This window comes from Varanus komodoensis, unplaced genomic scaffold (genome assembly GCF_004798865.1).
Source record: "Varanus komodoensis strain SLA01 unplaced genomic scaffold, ASM479886v1 scaffold14_1, whole genome shotgun sequence".
Taxonomy (NCBI): domain Eukaryota; kingdom Metazoa; phylum Chordata; class Lepidosauria; order Squamata; family Varanidae; genus Varanus; species Varanus komodoensis.
The window spans coordinates 5,791,830-5,812,406 of record NW_025335438.1 but is presented as its reverse complement, the minus strand read 5'-3'; the positions used below and the strand labels follow the sequence as shown (position 1 = coordinate 5,812,406).

General features: G+C 41.7%; 1 protein-coding gene across 3 annotated transcripts in view; it reads left to right on the top strand.

Annotated features, from left to right (window-relative positions):
* Nucleotides 1–20,577, top strand: part of RALYL (RALY RNA binding protein like) — a 302,850-nt gene that overhangs the window by 138,095 nt on the left and 144,178 nt on the right. The window contains exon 3 of one of the 3 annotated variants that reach the window (XM_044424342.1): nucleotides 10,539–10,816. The exons of 1 other annotated variant lie outside the window; for it this stretch is intronic. In XM_044424342.1, the coding sequence (XP_044280277.1) occupies nucleotides 10,561–10,816 (256 nt within the window). In that variant the 5' untranslated portion in view covers nucleotides 10,539–10,560. Of the gene's footprint in view, nucleotides 1–10,538; nucleotides 10,817–20,577 lie in introns of those variants that run through there. One more of the 3 variants, XM_044424343.1, reaches the window with a different exon arrangement.

The following is a 20,577-nucleotide window of genomic DNA, read 5'->3' as shown; positions in this document are numbered from 1 at the left end:
AAAACTGTGTGGATTAGGACAAATGCAAATGAATAGTTGTGCAAACTGTAAAATGAAAACCTGCAACCTTCTGATACAAACTGAACTTGTGACAGGAGAAATGGGAAACTGAGAGAAACAGATTCATCAGCTCCATCACAGCATCCAGCCACATCTCCATTGGTTGAATGGCAGTACCAGAGACTTTGTTTCCTAATAGGAAATGTGAAGTGATGGAACTCCACGGATAGAAGCAATAGCATCAAATGTATTGTTGCGACCAAAGCACTATATCTCATCTTGCCTTTGTGGATGGTCCATGCAGAAAGTCCTGGTCAAGATAAAGAATACCTACTTGGAATATTCACACTCTGAAACATAGTTGATATAAGTAAAAGGGGGGTGTTTCCTATCTGTTGTTCCAGTTACAAGCAGAGACATACCTCAAGTAACCACTGTTTTTCCTGGTGGAGTGTGTCCTACTAGAAACATGTAGAAACAGGATTTTTCAGCCTTTCCATTTTTGTAAAACTTCTGGAAATGTGCAGGCCTTCAGTTGTGGTTGAACTGCAGGTCCCAAACCTAGTCAGCATAGCCAATAGTGAGGGAAGGTGGGAATTTATTATTTATTATTATTTCCATTTCTATACTGCCCCATAGCCAAAGCTCCCTGGACCATGTACAATAATTCATAAAAACATGAACTGCAACTCTGGTGAGTCAAATAGCCCTTCTCCCTGGTGGACAGGCTACCAGGCAGTCAACAGGATAACAGGGACAGTTTTTCACTCACTGCATTCCCATCCTCCACTCATTACATAGCCATCAATCTTGTTCCCTAGAAAAGTATTGAAGCCTGAGGAGACTGGTGGCAATCTAAAAAAAGACACTGTGATGGTGTTAGTCAAGCCATGCTGGAATTCCTGCATGCTGTATATGGGAAGACAAATACTAGAAATGGGACCTGGAATCACTGTGGCACACCCCATGCCTGCAGAGGTGAATTCAAACAATGATAACACCAGGTACATCACATGTACATTTCTTATCTATGATTCCTAGGTAGGCAGCTGCAGGTAATGTATGTCAGTATTATGCAAATTCATGTTGTTAGTAGTAGGGTGGAGGAACCTATTTAGAATTCTTGCTCATTGCTATGGAAATTCTTTTCTTTTTTTCCTTCCTTCTTCCCTTCCCCGTTTTTTGTCACATGGAAATGTAAACAATTGGATTATACCCCTGCCCTTTAGGCAATCAAATCTCATTTATACAAACATTAATTTTATTCTTACTTTTACAAATTTCCACAATATATTTGCCTGGCTGCATATTTTACTATGAGAATAACCATCAGATGCCTTTTTCTTTCAGACAGAAAATATGATGTATTTTGCAATGCTAATTCTCGCTACAGGAAAATACTTCAGGGTCCTATTTATGCTTTATTGAAACCTTAGCAAAAGTAAACTGAATTTAAAATGTGGCATTGTTGTGACATAAAAAAAAAAGCTCCAGTAATCCTTACGTATGATACAACAGCATTGTGGAAGGGTTTTAGATTTAAATGAATTCAGCCTTAAACACATGCATATGCACACATCCACAAAATTCCCCATGGTTCATCAGTGATTGTTAAAAGCATAAAACAAGTGTATACTCAGGATCTCTAAAAATTAAGGCATCACCAAGTGATCCTAAGTATATGCCCACTCTTTTTCAGAATGTAAGCAGTTTCTGGATAATATTAAGGTATTTGCAAGAATCCTAGCAATCAAAAATCATTAGGATACTCTGCCAAAGTTTGACCAGTGGTCTACCGGTTGAATATCATTTCTCTCAAGCCAGAATCCTAACATACATACACACACTTCAGCTTACTGAAAGTTTACAATTACTTTTAAACGATGCTATCCACAAATGATATGCCTGGATTTGTTTTCTCATATGTAGATTTATAGAATTCAGTACTGTTTTTATCTAAGCCATATATATTCAACTGTAATATCCTCAGTAATCTAATGATGGTGAAGATGAAGAAATATTTGCAGTGATTGACTGCGCAGAAGCCACACAAAGACCATCTCTGAAATTATCTCTAGTTGATATTGCCTGAACTAAATCTATGGAAGTATATGTGAACTAATCCTATGGAAGCAGACAGAAAGGTGTGGCAATGAGGACTAAAAGAAGCATGACTCCAGGTACAGGGACAGAACCCTGACTAGGAATGCAGACAGAGTGTTATGAGCAAGAGAGAGGATTAATGGAGTAGAAACAAATTGAATTTCAGTGCAGTGAGAAGATGTGCAAGGGATGCAGCTTCTCCAGTAACGGCGTTCATGTGAAAATAGAGCTGTTTCAAGTCTACAGGAGTATCCTTAATTTTCATCTCTGAAATGATGGAAGATACAGATTATTTGTCTCATTTATCCTGAGTGATATTTGCCATTTTAAATGCCACTGTAAATCTCTGTGATCTATAAGAAGTTATGGAAAATTGTTAAGCTCTTTGCAAACACATCACCCTTTCCTTATAAGCAAGGTAGCACTCTGTGTCACTCTCGTTCTCTCTCTGTCTCTCTCTTTCTCTCTCTCTCTCTCTCTGCCAGCTTTCTCAGGATGATTATCTAAACATGAACAAATAATAGCAAAAAGAGGAACAAGCAAAATGATAGAAAAGTACAGATATTTGCTGATAGTCACATGGACAGTAAACTCCTTGCACTAGATTTCTGTTCTTTAGGCTACAATAGTAAATCTCTGCTCATAAATGTTACAGTCAACCAGTTGATTGATAAATCAATGCATAAATACTAATCTTCCATTAGTATCCATAAATACTAATCTTCCATGAAGTTCCCAGGCCTCATGCTATCCACCTTAACTCTTAAAACTGTATTATACATACAGTTATTATACATACATTATAACTCTTCAGAATCACTGTATTGGTTCATTGCATTACATTTCCTTTGTATACCATTCAATAATCAAAGCTCTCTGGCTGTTAAAAAGATTAAAAACTTATAAAAATGCATGCAAACAGATAGTATACACACATACCTAAGCGGTTTTTTAAAATCAACAATAAGAAAAATCTAGCAAAGTAAATTGTATTTGATTGTTCTATTATTTGTGGCCTGTATTTTAACTTGGGCACATCATGTGACTCTAATACACTTGGGTGGGTTGAAGTGGAGGGGAGACTCACTGCAGTCCTAACATGTTTCTTGATACCACATCTGAGACTATAGCCTATGGGATGCTCACTTGGGGACTCTAACTTTGGGTACAGATGGGTTCTCTCTGGTTGAATTTCTGGAATCATTGGAGAGTCAGATAGCAGTGGCCCCCTGCCAAACCATAAGCTCTAAAGCATGGGTCCTCAAACTACGGCCCGTAGGACAGATCCAGCCTGCCATGCCCATTTATCTGGCTTGCACCACTGCCCGCGCGTGTACTTGCCGCATGGGCGGGAGGTGGTGGCTTGCTTGCTCAGAGATGGTTTTGGACTCGCTGGGAGATCTCCGAGAAAGCTGCCGCTGCACGAGCCCAACACCACCTCACGCACACCCGACAACACTTCACCGGTCCACGCACCTGGGATCCCCTTCCTCATGGCCCGCGCGTGTAGTCACCGGCTTTCAACTGGCCTGCTATTGAAAAGGTTTGAGGACCCCTGCTCTAAAGAGACACCACCAATTGAAGAAGAAACATCTTGGCTAGATGCCTTGTATAAGGAAGCTTCCCATGTTCTTCGTCGTGGCCTCTGTGTATCACACATATGGGTGCTGCGCCTGCGCAGTGCCTAGGCCAGAAGATTAAAAAGCTAACGGTTTTTTTCTTTTGGCGGGAAAAACTCCGCTCCCTCCCCCGCAGTGGTATACGTAGAACACAGTGTCCACCATTTTACTCAGTCTTTGTGACCGCCGTTCACTGTGCCTCGTGCCTGTTAACGTCCCTCGCTAAGATCTTTGTTCTTACTGTCTGTTTTGCCTTTATCCCTTCTTCAACTCACTTCCTACATTTCAAGTTTGTATATCTTCCCCGTTTTTTCCTCTACTCTTCGCTTTCAAAAAAACAAACCAAAAATATTATCTTACCCTCTATCCTGTTGTCTTTTTCTTCCTTTTTCGCGATGGCGCAGCCAGCGGCCTTCCGCAAATACGCCGAATGCAGATCCAAAATGCCGCCTGCAAATCCGCATGATCTATGCCTCCTCTGCCTCAGCGAGGGGCATAGAACTGACAAGTGCGGCCACTGCTTGGTGTTTACCAAGCAAGTGAGAAAGAACAGGGAGAATCGTCTCCGAAAACTCCTCTGAGACCAGGCCTTGATGCAGTCCGATCAGCTGTTCTTACAGCCTGGTTTCTCTTCAGCCGCACCTCCTCAGCAATCTTCCTCAACTGTGAGCGCTCCTCCAAAGCGTCCTGCTTCCACCACTCCTCCACAGTGTCCTTTGGCTGAAGGCGCTAGTCCAATGGAGACCAAGTTGCCGCCTTCCTCCCCAGCCAAGAAACGGGAGAAGCGCAAGCACACTGGCACGGATAAGCCTTCCGCTCATAAAATACTGAGGAAGGAGAAGGCGGATAAGCCCGCTTGTAAAACCAAGAAACCCGACCGCCCCAAACACCGGGGCTCGGGTTCATCGGGCTTCTCGGTACCGTCTGCCACCACGGTACTGACCCCTTCAGGACCGGCCCTGCAGTCTACTATGCAGGTGACACCGCCAGGATCTCCCAGGCCTATCATTCGGTCTGAGAGCGTGCTGCCTCAACACATGGAGAAGCCACTTTGGGAGTCCATCTCTGATGGTGAGATTAGAGACTCCCCATTGAGAGAACGATCTCCGACACCAATGCCCACGACTGAGCCACCTGCGGAGTCACCGTCGCCACCCAGGCGTCGCAGCCGCTCGTCGGAACAACGGGATGATGATTGGAGGATACATGGATATGGTGCCTTCCCAGACTGGGGTGGTTATCAATCCTATCCATATTTCCCTCGGGATCGTAGGTCTCCATCGATCCCAGGAGACTTGCCGTTGACGTCCAGGCATGTGGAGAGGGGACGCCCAACCTCCCTTGAAACATCGTCCTCGAGCGACCGTCACCGCTATTGTCCAGACTCGGACGAGTCGGAGGTCGACTCTACATCCCTCGATATAGCGATTATCTCCCAATGACCTGCTTCACCCGATGAGCCACATGTCTCCTTTACGGAGCTCATGTCCCGCCTCGTTTGTTCCTTCGAGATCAAAGCGAACCAACAGCCTGGTCCATCCACGGATCGGTTCTATGATGTCGTGAGGGGAGAGCAGTTTGCGACCATAGCCTTGCCGCTAATCACTACACTTCAGCAGGTTATGGTCCAACCCTGGGATCAACCGGCCCAACCTCAGGCCACTTCCCATCGGTATGAGGCAATGTACAGAGTTCGAGAGGACAACATTCCGTTCTTGCTCCGCCACCCGAGACTGAACTCTGTCATGGTTGAATCCTCCCAGGGCAGGGAATCCAGGGGGCACACAACCCCTCGCGACAAGGAAGGGAGGAAAATCGATATGCTCGCACACCGAGTCTATGCGGCCTCTGGGCTCGGCGTACGCATATTGAATTACGAAGCAACACTGGCACGTTACCAGTATTTTATTATGCAAAAACTGGATAATGTTGCTTCCTCCCTCCCAGACCACCAAGCCGACCTCGCCAGGGTCTTCATCAAAGAAGCGATGCAGGTGGCAGTGCAACAGTTGTCTACTGCATGACACCATGTAGAAACCAATTCGAGGGCTCTCGTTAATGCCATCTCATTGTGCCGACATGCGTGGCTCCACAACTGTAATTTCCCCGATGAGATGAAATGGAGGATCGAGGAAATGCCATTTGATGGCACCGGATTGTTCCACCAAAAGATTGACCGCAAGCTAAAAGCGATACATGAATTGCGTATGATCGTGCGCCGTATGGAGCTTCCTCAATGGAAGCGTAAGTGGCAGTGGCCTCGTTCCTCCTATTGTCAACAATTCCACCCTCGGCAGCACTACCAGCAGTCACAGCAACATCGGAGACAGTAGCTGCAACGTTTTTCCCAGGGCCGTCGGCGTTTTGATGCCGATAAACGCCAACGTTGATGGCCTGGGTGAACCATCCTCTCTCTTCTAACACCACCTTCCCCTCTCCCTTTTGGGGACCGGCTCCAGGGCTGACTCCCCATTTGGGAGTCCATTACATCTGATAGGTGGGTGATGTCTATCATTCAGTTCGGATATAGGATAGAATTCGATGTCGTCCCTCCACCGAGTCCGATTCGATTTACATCTTCATCGGTGCTGTGCAATGAAGTCTCTCAGTTGCTTCGCAAGGGTGCGATTCGACAACTATCCCGCTCGGAGGGGTTGCATGGATTCTACTCCAGATATCTTATGGTTCCGAAAAGAGACGATGGTCTTCGTCCGATTCTGGACTTACAAAATCTTAGTAAGTACATCAAACCAAAAAAGTTTCGGATGACCACTTTACAAAATATCTTTCTGTTACTGAAGAGAGAGGATTGGTTCGCCTCACTGGACTTGAAGGATGCCTATTTTCATATTTCTATCCTTCGCACAGACGCTTCCTGTGTTTTACTGTTGGGCTCGATATGTTCGAGTTCAATGTTCTGCCCTTTGGCCTGGCCACCGCACCTCGAGTTTTTACAAAGTGTATGGCACCAGTATGCGCACACTTATGGACATGAGCAGTGCAAATATATCCATATTTAGATGACTGGCTAATTTTTTCACAAACTAAACAAGGTCTTCTGTCTGCTATACACGTGACCTGCACCCTGCTCGATGATCTTGGGCTATGTATTAACCGCAAGAAATCATCCCTTATTCCCACGCAGGTCATTGACTTTATCGGGGCACGTCTCGACTCCATACGGGAAAGAGCCTTTCTCCCTCCGGAGCATCGAGATACCTTATGTGGCCACATCCGTCGAATCCGAATGCTCAGAACAGTTCCAGCTATATCCATTCAGAGACTATTGGGGCACATGGCTGTTGCAGTTGCCATTGTCCCATATGCCAGGCTATGTATGTGGCCCATACAGCTGTTTTTCAACACTTCATTTCGCCAGCAGCAAGATTCTTCCAACGAACTAATCCAGATTCCGTCTGTGATACTCCGTACTCTAGCTTGGTGGACCATTCCAAACAATCTGTCTATCGGTGTCCCGTTTCATCCACTTCATCCAACTACAACCCTATACACGGACGCATCGCTACTCGGATGGGGTGCAGCATGTTCAGGACTTTGGGCCCAAGGGACTTGGAACCAACGAGAAACAAGGAAGCACATCAACTTCCTCGAACTTCAGCCAATCTTCAACGCCCTCAAGGCTTTCGAGACTGTGCTATGCTGTCAAGTTGTCCAGATTGTGTCAGACAACATACCTGCTGTTTTCTATATCAACAAACAGGGTGGCACAAAATCACCAGCCTTAGCACGTCTATCGATGGCCATTTGGGATTGGTGCATACTGAGGGACATAATGCTCCTAGCAGTTCACCTCTCAGGAATTGACAACACCGAAGCAGATATGTTGAGCAGACATATGTCAATAACGCACGAATGGGAGATGAACAGACAAATATGCCAGAACCTCTTCCGTTTGTGGGGCTATCTGGACATGGACTTCGTTTCTCCCTAAAGTGGCTACACCATTCCACTTGAGTCAAGACATTGTTCTGCTGGCGTTCTATCCAGCGCCGTCGAATCCAATAGAATGGGCTCTACACACTCTTGATGTTCGCCACTGCTTGGCTTTTTATAGATCCCATACAGAATCCTTCCGTCAGACTAATAGACTTTTTGTTAAGTACTCCGAACATGACAAGGGATCACCAGTTACACCTCAAAAACTATCTAATTGGATCATCCAGACTATTGTCTTGGCCTACCAACTATCAAAAATAGACTTGCCTGTTACCCCAAGGGGTCACTCCATGCGAGCAGTAGCGACTTCGTCCGCCTTTGCCACAGGGGTTCCGCTTCAGGATATCTGTAAAGCTGCAATGTGGGCTGAACCATGTACTTTCGCCAAGCACTATCAGCTTGATGTACACGCCAGGCAGGACTGCTTTTTTGGCAGAGCTGTCCTTTCATCTGTTCTTCTCTGACGACACCTCCCTCCTCCAAGTTGGGTAAGCTTGCTAATCACCCATATGTATGATGCACAGAGGTCACGACGAAGAAAAGCAGGTTGCTTACCTGTAACTCATGTTCTTCGAGTGGCCATCTGTGCATTCACACAACCCATCCGCCGGCCCCACTTGGTGTCGGTGAGTGGAAGGTTTTTTCCTCTCGGTATTGTACTCTAATTTACATCGGTACTGTTAGGATATGATGATGGTTTTTTCTCTCGGTACTGTATTTTAATTCTCATCGGTACCATGCTTGTTGAATTATGCTTGTTGAATTTACACTCAACCTCTAGAGGGCGAATGTTTGGTCTTCAAGACTGAGTAAAATGGCGGACACTCTGCTCTATTTATACCACTGGTGGGGAGGGAGTGGAGTTTTTCCCACCAAAAGAAAAAACCGTTAGCTTTCTAATCTTCCGGCCTAGGCACTGCGCAGGCGCAGCACCCATATGTGTGAATGCACAGATGGCCACTCGAAGAACATCAGTTACAGGTAAGCAACCTGCTTTTCTGTTGTGTGTAAATTATCATACATAATTGGGGAAGCAGTACTCTGCTTCCAATTCTTGAAATCCCGTCACCCCCTGAGGCTGCAGTCCTGATGGGGAAAAATACTTTCATTCTCAAACAGGCCTGCTTTTAAGGTTGTTGTATTTACTGTTCTGTTGTTTTAAAGTCTGGAGATCTGGTCACACATCTTCCAAGTCTTATCTATTTGAGTCCTAAGAAACTCTTTATATAATCATCAAGCGTCATGAAGAGTCCCTGAGCATGAATCAAAGTACTGTCGGGGAAGCTCCTATATTCCTCCTAGAGTTCTGGGAAGGAAGAAAGGTGGGATAGAAATATATTAAAAATTTACAGTCAATCAGTAAATATGAGATGGTTTTTTATTGCCATAACAACATGCTTGGGCCAGCTTTTGGAGTTACATGTAGGGAACCATTTTCTCTGTGGAGCGGTCATCAGCAGGTTCCATGTTACTTGGTGTTTTGTGCGGGGTGGACCAGAGCCTGAATACTCAGCGGGATCCTTTAGATTGGGACTTCACAAATACCATTATTTGAGTTTTCAATTTGAAGCAAGAACTACTAACATCTCAAATTTAAACCTCACTTGAGCAATGACAGTGATAGCATCTAAAATATGATCACAATGAAGGAGAACAAACCACTAATGTAATTCTTATCTATACCCCATAAGAAATGTTATGTCCTTAATTGTGATATAAATGGCCTCTTCCTTACCAGAGGCATTTTCAATATTAGGAAATATGGGTTTCTTTCATATTTTGCTACCTAGCTGGTAAATGAAGAAGCTGTGTGGTTAGCTTGAAAGCAGAAGTGAGATGACAGGTGGCATACTTGCAAATAAACCAGCTTAGGTCTATTTTGATTTATACAAAGCTTGAAAGTCTCTTAGTATGAAAATTACTTAAGAAGCACAGAATCCTGAAAATGCTCATGAACTCTTAAGTGCTCAAAAGCAGTTTCAAATTGGTAGAATGTATCCAGGGAACTTAGGATAATAGCTTAGGAAATTGTGTTTGCTTGGTTAATTGCAGAAGAATGTGTGCTATCCTGGATAGTTTTATAAGAAAAAAAAACATAAGCACGAGGTCAACTTATTTAGTATAAATACCAAATCTTGCCAGTTTCAGTGTAGCTATCCAAAGAATTCAAACCATTCTCTCCAGGATGAACTACGCAGTAATGGAGGCTGTTTTAATATGCAAGTAACATCCCACTCTGCCACTTGATGAGAATTAGCTGTTAGCTCCATTTTTGCTTCTAGCCTGTTAGTTTGCTTACCCTTCTGAGCTACCCTGAAAAGAAAGAAGGGTTAGTTCCTAATGGAAACATATTGATTGCATTAAGCAGCTGTATATAACCTGCTCTGGTCTTTTTGTGGTGATGTGTAGTATTTAACAAACTGGAAAAGATAATGTCTGCTGATTGACAGGAGTCAGATAAAGGAAGGACAGACTTTCACTGTGGCTAAGATATGCTCACAACCTGACCATGAATGTTCATTTCATTAATAAACTGTAGTGTTTTAGTCTCTTACTTTGCATGATGAAGACAGATAAATATTTACTACTGAGCCAGGGACCTGACTTTTGAGTTGGAATCAGTTAATATTGGTAAAGTGCTAAATTTTAATGAGCCTGATATAGGAACATATTGTACATTCATAGAAATGTACACTTTGAAATTGGTTTCTTATAGTTCTTCATCATTCTTCATCATCAAACTATACACTTCTCATGATTTTTATTTAGATCAATTTAGTAGCCAGTGTTATTCAATGTATACCTACCTGGAGGTGAATATATGCAACTAAACATAAACCCTTTTTATCTTGCTTTAAGGGGTGAAGTCAAGTGGCCAACCATGACCGGCAAAACACAGACCAGTAATGTCACCAATAAGAATGACCCCAAATCCATCAACTCCAGAGTCTTCATTGGCAATCTCAATACAGCCATTGTCAAAAAGGGTGACATAGAGGCGATCTTTGCCAAGTACGGAAAAATAGTCGGCTGCTCTGTGCACAAGGGTTATGCATTTGTACAGTACATGAGTGAGAGGCATGCAAGGGCTGCTGTGGCAGGAGAGAATGCCAGGATCATTGCAGGACAACCACTTGGTGAGTATCTTCCCTATGTTAAGCAGTCATTTATTGCCAGTTCCTTCTAACCATCTTTGAGTGGGGTTGCAACCATTTTAGTAAAAGCAACTTACACAGTTACTGCCAGGCTTTATTTAGGTTTCTACTGTATTCTAATAGTGATCAGAAATTAGGAAGAACTTAGCATCTGTGAATGAGCAAAGAAATATATGGTTATATTTATTTTTGACTTTACTTTGGCTGTTCATGGGTGTTTAGTTTCGCTCCTTGGGTCCCGACACGTTAAATACACCTCTGATACACATGGGTTATGAAGCATGCTTATTGAACAAACTATGGTTAACATTAATGACTGTTAATGGTTTGGATGGTGGGGTTAGTGGAAACTGGAAGCAAAAATGTGCAAATTCTTCACAGCTGCATCAAAGAAGAGCAGGTAGGGAAAATCCGGAGTCCAGTGCTCACTGGTGTCTTGCAAGGAATATTTTCAGTTCATGAAGATGGCAGTCCAGTGCTTCTCTGAGTGTTCATTGCATGCTCCATATTCTCACCAGAGAGACAGAATTAGGCATTGAACAAACCCAATGATTGTCTTCTAGTTTTTATGAAATCTGTGTTGTGTCTTTTCTAATTTGTGCACATTGTGCACTCTTCTATATTGCTGGCACAACATACTCATTTTAGCACTTTGAGGTGGGAGGATCAAGCAGCCTGCAAATAATAAGATGCAAAGTATCATGCGATGATGTAAAATGAAATATACCCATCAAGGACTTGATTCAAAGAGCTTTAGCCAGTCTGCTGCCCTGTAAAATTCATCTTGGAATCATTAAGTGGTGCCGGCATTAGTATGCTGGTTTGCTGCCCAAAAAGCATAAATTTATCTGAATGTCCCTTATAGCAGTTGTGTGGAAACCAGGCACATTTATTTTATTACTTGTCTATCAGTGTGCATGAGTACTAAATATTAAGAATTAAATTCTTGATTAATTAAGGGTGAATACTTGATCATTTCCAAGGTTACATTATCATGGAAGGACTCATAATGCTGTCTGTGCGTGTGGTGAAGCTAAATTTACAATGTATCTGATTCTGACTGGAATTTGGGGAAGTTGAGACATGCCATGGGTAGAATTACAGGCATGAAGGAAAACAGATTTTTCATACAGTTTTGTGCCTAATATATTTAGGGTATTACTTGGCAAATGCATGCCCATGCTCACTCTATCTATAAAATTGCATTGACTGTGATGTTTGTTATTGGAATACTATAAAATTGTGCTGGATACTGGATCTCGTAGCTTTCTCTGGTAATAATAATAATAATAATAATAATAATAATAATAATAATAATAATAATAATCAGATTCATTTACAATTGAGGTTAGTAGTTTTTCCTGTCAGGTTTTCTCAGTTTTATGAAAAATGAACTATCCTATTCTGTTTTAAGACTCTGCTCCTTCCCTGCCCCAACTGAACTCTTGACATGCACCATTTTTATAGTCTTGTAAACCAACTGATAGCTTGTTACACCAGTGCAATATCCCCATGGCCCACTGACTTCCTAAGCAAACAGTGTAGGATGTAACTTTTGTGAGAGCTCTTTTAAAGCTACTACATATATTCACCACTTTTTAAAATAAATGTAATCTAACATCAAAAATATTCCAGTACTTTCTAGGAGCACTACGGGACAGTTTGCAGCTCCTTTGGCTGATGTCCTTTAAAACCAATACATTAATTCCATTGTAGATTCCATCCTGTTTGTCTCTTGAAGAATTATTCACATACAACTGCCTTCAGGTCAAAATTAGGCACAGTCACAACGTACCTAGTGAGCACAGACTGACATGTAGCCACAAGTGAAACAGTAGCCACAGATAATTATTTTGGACAGTGTACTCTATTGCACAACCTTAAGGGAACTGCTTGAGCCCTGCGGGAGCTTTCTAAATCATGGCAGCCCTAGAAAATATACGATGTGTGGGGCAGGTAATAAATACCTTAGCAAGATTTCAACATATACTCCTGTTGTAAACTGAATTGATGTGGCAGTAGAGCCATTTTCTCTTTTCTCACATCTGTGCCCCTACCCCAAACATTTGTTTTTAGGGTCTGAAGCTTGCAGTAGTTCATGGAAGTAAAGCATTCCAAATGTGTTTGCACAGCCTGTAATCTCCAGGGTGAACCAATTCATCAGTACAGTCTTAGACTCCAAAACAGCATTAGTAATGTCACATGTTCAGAATGGTTGTTTTCTTATTTCTGAAAGAAGACAATGAGCCCTCTGTGCAAAATTGTTCCCATACTATAAAGGAAGCCAAATATGCACAACTTTTATTTTTACCATAATCTGAAATAGCCTATTTACAAACTTTAAAAAAAAAAAAACAGTCTTAAACTCTTACTAGTTGCTATGGGTCCATTTAATGCACTGGTTGATGATATAGTTAATAAAGGAATCAATTCCATAACTAAGTTTATTCAGAAGCACTCAGCTTACATAACAGCAATACATGAGAGGATATTATGCATTAAAATGTAGTGTGCAGAGCATTAAGAAAATGCATCAAAGTGCAGTGGCCAGTTTATACTGCAAAGCCCTCCACATACCCCCCAGGACTATGAGTCTGACAATACCCCCATGGTGGCCCACAGGTGATCCTGTGGCACCCACTAAGTGTCTGAATGAAGCTTAATAAATCAGGGTGAGATTGCAGTAAGCAGATTTATATATACATCTACAAAGAATAGTTACGTTTTAATAAGCAGGTTTATTAAATTGGGCAGATATTGTTACAGTCAGGCACCATGGCTGTCAAAAGCTGGGATAAAATCATTCACAGCCAGCATGATTTATTTGTTTGTTTATCGCACTGGCACCTTTCTTCCATCTCTTTATATCTCACCACCACCTATGCCAACATGTGGAGCAATCCATCATAAGTTAGGCATGCCTACATATCACTTAAATCATTACAACTAGGATATTTAACTCTATGTGTAAGCAAGAACAGCTGTATTCGTTCACAGGCCCTTGAGTAACAGAGTATCAGCATCATACTTTGGCATTATCCATCCTTCTCACTCTCTCATTCACTCTTTTGCCACTCCCACTTCAAAACTAAAATAGGTCTTGTCCAACATGAGAGCTTCTCCACCTATTGTCAAAGGAAAACAATGCAAAGTTGTCTTTTAGAATGTACTGCTGTGTCAAAGCAGCAAAGTGACTTGCAACACTTTAAAGGCTAATGCAAAACAATGCACCATTCCCATGCCCCTCACTGAATTAACATTACTGGAAAATGTACCTTTCTAGTTGTATCAGCTAAGGTTGTAATCCAGGATGGGACAACATTTCAGTGGGTCATGGGTGGGAGCTACTCTACTGGATAGTAAAGGTGATGGACTGACCATCAGTGGACAGTGACAGAACACACCTATTCACGCTCTTTCTCTCAACCCCTTCTCCTCCAGCCCCTGTGATCCTGCACAAAATCATTGTTGCTACTAGGTTCCTTGAGTGAAATTGCTTGGGGTTACCACAGGTTGCTTTAATCTCATGCCCCCAGGAATCTTGACAAAGATTATTGTTTCCCAGTACTCAGTTCATGGTAGGAAAAGTGGGTAGAAGGATAAAACTGAATAAAGGTAGATTCACTTTATCTCTTTCACTATAGCTTGCTTTTTCTCCAGCCTTTTTTTTACTTTGTTCAGAGATGTGCTAGTATTGGGGTCTGCTTTGAAGTCTGCCATCTCTCCTGGAAGCTCCGTTCCACTCTGCATAGGCTGTGGACTTTTCACTGAGATATACATGTTTAGGAATTCAGAATCTTTATTTGGTTGGCTTTGGTCAGATCACTATAAGAGACTCTCCTGACCTAGCTGCCTCATGGTAATGTTTAAAAAATGTCTTACAAATTACATCTTTGCAGTAAAAAATTGCATGCCATTTGCAGGGTACATCCAATATAACATGAAAGACCTAGCATTTAATGGTAAAGTTTGGGAGTGCAAATATAAACAATGAAAACTCCCACCTCATCAAACCTTGTGAAAGCTGCCTTGCTGTGGAAAATTGGGTATGATTAAAAAACAGTGGGGTAGGATTGTCCATTATAATTTGTGTTCTTACAACTTATGAATTAGGTTGGTCACATTTAGTGCTATATTATAGTCAGAGAACTAAGGCTAAATCATAGTAACATGTCCAAGACATAACCATGATTGCAAAGTAGAGACTGATACTGAATTAATCCAAGTAAAAGTGAACATTGGACTATTTAATACTTTGCTTCCAAGGAAGTTGGCTAACCCATGTTCTGGTTAAAGCACCCAGGTGTTTCATCTAGCTTTGCTGTCTGAGCAGCTACTCTTCAAAGAGTTAAGTTCAAGAATTGAAGAAAAGCAAATTTGTACCTGAACTTTGCTCCACAATGGTGGTGTTTTAGTGTTCAGTCTCAAACTTTTTATAGAACAGATCAATACAAAACTTGTTTGCAATCTCTCTTTAGGTGCCTGGCATCATACAGAGGTCAGTTCCATGGGAAATGTTTGAACTGAAGCTAAAGCTGAATTCCAATACACAGTTAATTGGATCTATTCCCCACTAAATAGAATCAGAATTCCTTATGAGTAAACAGTCACTGTAAATGGATTGTATATTTACATTTTTTACATTCTATATATTGATTCAAAACGTTTTACATACTTAAAATAACAAATTATATGAAATATTGAAATGAAACAACATAAAACCTATAAAAATGTGAAAGAAGATGAATAAAAGAAGAAATAATGCTGCAGTTCTGTTGTGACTTACCTATGAGTAAACCTCATGGAACACAGTGCAACTTAATTCACATGCATAGGATTATACTACACAGGTAGTCGGCACATAAAAACAGTATACCCAAATTAATGGACTTGGGCAAATAAAACCATTTTTACTAAGCATTTGAACCTATGCAGAGTAGGCTTCAGGTATATTACCCTGGAGAATGTATGTCAGAGTTGCATCTCCTATACAATGAAGGCCAGGTTCCTGGTCATCACCCAATACACCCCACACCAGTCTCACAGGGCTCTCAGTCTGTGGTGTTTGTTGGGAGGTTCGTGACAGTGCACTGGAGTATGTTGATAAGCAGTGCACTTGTACATTATTTGTATGGAGATACAATCTGTAACACACAGCCATGGCATGGTTTTAGAATGAACTACTTGCTGAAGGTTTTGCAAGGGGGGGAAAAGAAAATTCCTCTGAGCTCTGTTCAGACAAGAACCACAAGCTGCCAGATAGATGGTGCTAAAAATAGTTAAGAGCCCAAGTCAGCAGAAGATATCCATAACTTCTTGCACCATGTATAGTCCCATGAGAAGCGGGGGTCTTGGCTCCTTATCCAATTGATTTATTAATGCTGTGTGTGCCAAGTGTATTACTGGTATGTGCAGAATGTTTCATGAATCAAAGCTTGCCATTTTCTTGTAGGATAGCTGCTTTGGAGAAACATTAATGTGCTGCAGTCAAGCTGAGAAACAAACACAGGCTTTACACAATTATTGCTGAAGAGCAATGGGAATGACTCTTCACTTACTGCTACTTGACTCTAGTGCCTGTCCTGCCCATGCAAACGTAATGAAGGAGAGCAGGATTCTGTGTCTAATGGCATAGCATTGTTGCAAGGAAAGAAGTGTTTTCCGATTCTTTTATTTATAGTCACACACAAAATAAGTATTTGCAAAATATTAACCACAGTATTTTAAGCTTGGTATTTAAAAGTAGCCTGTGGGACAAAGAGTATGGTCTAGTGCTGGAGATGGGGAATGTACTTGTTCACAAGGGAAAGGAATTTAAGCAAACACAGAAAAGTTTGTATGTACATTCTTCTGGTAGAGTGAATCATTTAAGATATATTGTGTTGGGTCCAGATATCCACCTGTGGAAGAAGACAGATGGAAGCTGACTTTCCATCCAATACTCTGTAGAACCTTCCAGAAATGTCTCCTGAGGGTCATGGGGACCCTGCTGAGTGGAGTGGGCTGTGACACAGAAGGCTGAAGGGGAAGAGGACATTTGAGGAAATCTGGTGGAAACCTCCTCTGTGAATAAGGCAAAGAGTTCCTTGGCCCAGTTTTCCATGATTCCTTCTTCTTCGTCAGCCTCCCACTCAGCAGGACCCCCTAACCATCAAGGGAATTTAGGAATGAGAGGTGCTGATGGGAAGAAGAAACACAAAAAATGGGAAACCAGTAAGAAACCAGAGGTTTATAATTCTGGCCTTCATCACCCCAACATTTTATTTGTATACAGCAATAGAATACTTTTAGCTGCAGGGTATCACTTTAGAGTTGCACCAGCACAGACACTAATATAGTAAATGATGCATGAACAAAATAGTGAGCCATAGGCATGCATGCAACTTTTATGTTTTTATCAGATCAAGTAAAGTGATAGTCAGATCTGTGACACTTTGTGGTGGTACAAGAAGGAAAGCTCAGGAGGTAGAAGATCGAATCCCTGAGGCAGGAAAGGGGAATAAAATGTGGCAACCTGCACATTCCTGATCTGTGTCCTAAGCTTAGGTGGAGCTTTGCCAGACCCAGTTCTGTCACTCTGGCTTCCCTCCAATTCTATGATAGATTGGCTTTCTTGTATTATCTCCTCTGTTGCTTCAGTAGCAACTCTGGCCAGGTTTATTGTATCTTTTGTTACTGACTTCTGCAATACCCTTCTCTTGTATTACAGAGCTAGCCTAGCCAGTTAGCTTTAACATAATAAAGATTTTGCTTTGATAGCCTTAGCAGGCCAGCTCCCAATAGCAGTAATTATGAGGAAGCATAATTTCTTTGGCTTGACAAAATTATTGATGCAGGGCTGGTAGCAATATTGAAGAACTCAATGTCTGTCCACATACCTTGTGGTTTACTTCTTCATAATATTTTCTGAAAAACCACATCCAAAGGGAGTTTTTTTAATCTGAAAAATGATTGGGCCAAATCTCATAACAAGAAGTAATATTGAAAGCTCATGACTGATGTCAGGTTTTCTTTTCTTCATCCTGGAACAACTCTTTCTTTCTTCTATTCTTAAATTACTGCAAATGTTTTCATGAGGGGGGCAAAAAAATATTTTCCCCCTCCACTTCTTAAATGCATTGTCATCATTCTATCAGTGTGGGAAGAAACCCACAAATTAGTGTAGACAGTGTCTTGGCTTTCATTTCAGACCTATCACTTAGATATCAGAATTACCTAGCTTTCTTAGTTTTACATTCATACTGCTTTGGAAATTCAGCATTCACAGTATAATAAATCGCGCCAATATCCGCCTGTAAAGAAAGTGTACCTCACTTGAACTACTACCAGTCCTGGTTCAGTGGTTTCCACTTCTGCTTGCTACCATTACCAACCAAAATGAGAAAGAGTAATGACACCTCCTTGATAAATTTTTAGAAAGCATTTCAAGCATATCAAAAGATGTGTAGCTTTAGAATGCTGGAATTAATGACAACAATGTTGGAAGCAGACTTGAAATCCATACTCATAGAACAGCTATACTTAGCACAGAGCTTAAGTCTGAAGCCCCTCTTTCTGTTTTAATTCATGTTCAATTAACTGGAATGGTGATGAAGTTCAGGAACCTGCAATGTCATTTTTTATTGTAATTTCATGCTTGTTCCTTCTGAAATTGCATGCTGTGGGAAAGAATACAAATATAAAATGCCAAATCCAGAGCCTTCCTGGAGTCAGTTGCAGGCAGCACTTTACTTGAGCTGTGCAAAGTTGCACTTACGTCAATGTAGAAAGTTTACTGGAATAGAATTATACACAGATTTGTGGGAAGTGTAAAGTCTGTATCTTTTAAAATATGAGTGAAGGATTGTTCTTTCTTAAGTGTAGAATCTGTATCTTTTAGAATGAATAAAGGCCTGTTCTCATTGTCTCATCCTCCCCACAAGATTTAAGAAACATTTTGGTGTCAAGTAAGAATTTTCAATGCCACTTCGGCCTGTTGACCTCTTAGAAGGTACTGCGCATGTGTAAGAAGTTTATGAATAGTAAATGACACACCTCCCATAGGTAATAGGCTCATTAGCATGAACATGGGATGTATGAGCGGGAGGGGGGAACATATTAAGGAGTAGTATGATATAGGTGGATGGGGAAGATTGTGACTTCCTAGTAACCAGCCAATGGCAAAGTGGGGGTAGTGTTGAGCATGGAGAAAGGAATGTATAAAATCTCTTGTAAACAGTAAAAGATTGCTCTTTGTTTCTCAGACTACTGAGCCATTGAGCCAGCCTTTGCAAACACTTTTTGTATGGAATAAACTGCTTGTACCCACTCGAATCCTGTCTCAAGGAGTTTTAAATCTCACAGACTGAAATATTTGCACTCTGTCTATAAAGTAAATCTTATGAAAGAGCACTGCAATCTGTGCCAGTTCTTGTGGCCATATGCAGGAATACATTACTGACCATTGCACTAGTATGGCATTCACATTACAGGAGCAAGCAGTATATAAATTTGTAAACTTCCTCCAGTCCAAAATACCCTTTAGACAATTTTTGAATGCTGATTATCTTCAGCCTTTGTCATGATCACAATGAACTTGAATGTATGGCAGCAAATACATTAAACCTTGAGCACAGACTTCAAGCCCAAAAGCTCAAGCTAGCTGCTCTGGAATTCCCGGCCCCACTGTGCCAGGGTTTTCCAGATGGCTGTGCTCCCTTTTCCCAGCCTCCCTACTTTCTTTGATCACCAAACACTCAGTGATTTTCTGGCTGTTGTGTAGCTTTTTCCATCCTGGAAAATTAAAATGTATTTCCTAGAGGCTTAGTTGCTTGGTGTAAGAGAAACTAAACTATGCTAGATGATGATGGTGACGGTGATGATTTTGTGTTTTGACTCTACTTCTGGGATCAGCCCTACCCATCACTAGAGTGAAGTCCCCACGATCTTACCTGTAATGGAATTTGACTCTTGAGCCAAAAAAAAGGTTGGACACTTCTGTGCTAAAGGCTCAGTACTAAGATCACAAAAATGGATCACAGCATAATTAATCTATTATTAGTAAAATCATGTGTGTGAAGGGAAGGCCTTGCAGAAACTTCAGAGAGAAGAGTCCAAGCATACAAAGACGCAGCTAGTATCCTATTTCTAATACTCAAATGGCCTAGATTTTTAAGCATGCACACCATGCTGCAATTTAAGGCTTGGGGAATAAACAATTAACACAGAAACATAGCAAGTCAGAAGGCATCTCCTGGGCCATCTAGTCTGACCCCTGGATCCAGATGGCTCAGCCAATTTTTCCTTGAACACCCTCACTGATGGGGTGTCCACCACCTCCCAAGGAAGCCCATTCCATATCCTAGAGGTCCTTTCAGGAAGTGCTTCCTGATGTTCAGCCTAAAACCTAGTTCCTTGAGCTTTGCCCTACTGGACCGTGTTTCTTCCTCCACCACAGGGGAGAACAGGTCATGACCTTTTACTGTGTGACAACCCTGACATACCTAGATGGCACTATAAGATCCCCTCTGAGTCTCCTCTTATCCAGGCTGAGAACATTCAGCTCCCTCAATATCATCTCATATGTCATCCCCCCTGCCTCAAGGTCTGTATTCTTGTGATTCTGCACTGAAATGATTCTAATCTAGCTATGCCCCTCTTATAATGTGGAGCCCAGTATTGGACACAGTAGTCCAGTTGTGGGTACATCAGAGTCTTATAGATCAGTACTAACACCTCTCTCAGTCTGGAAGCCATGCTTCTGG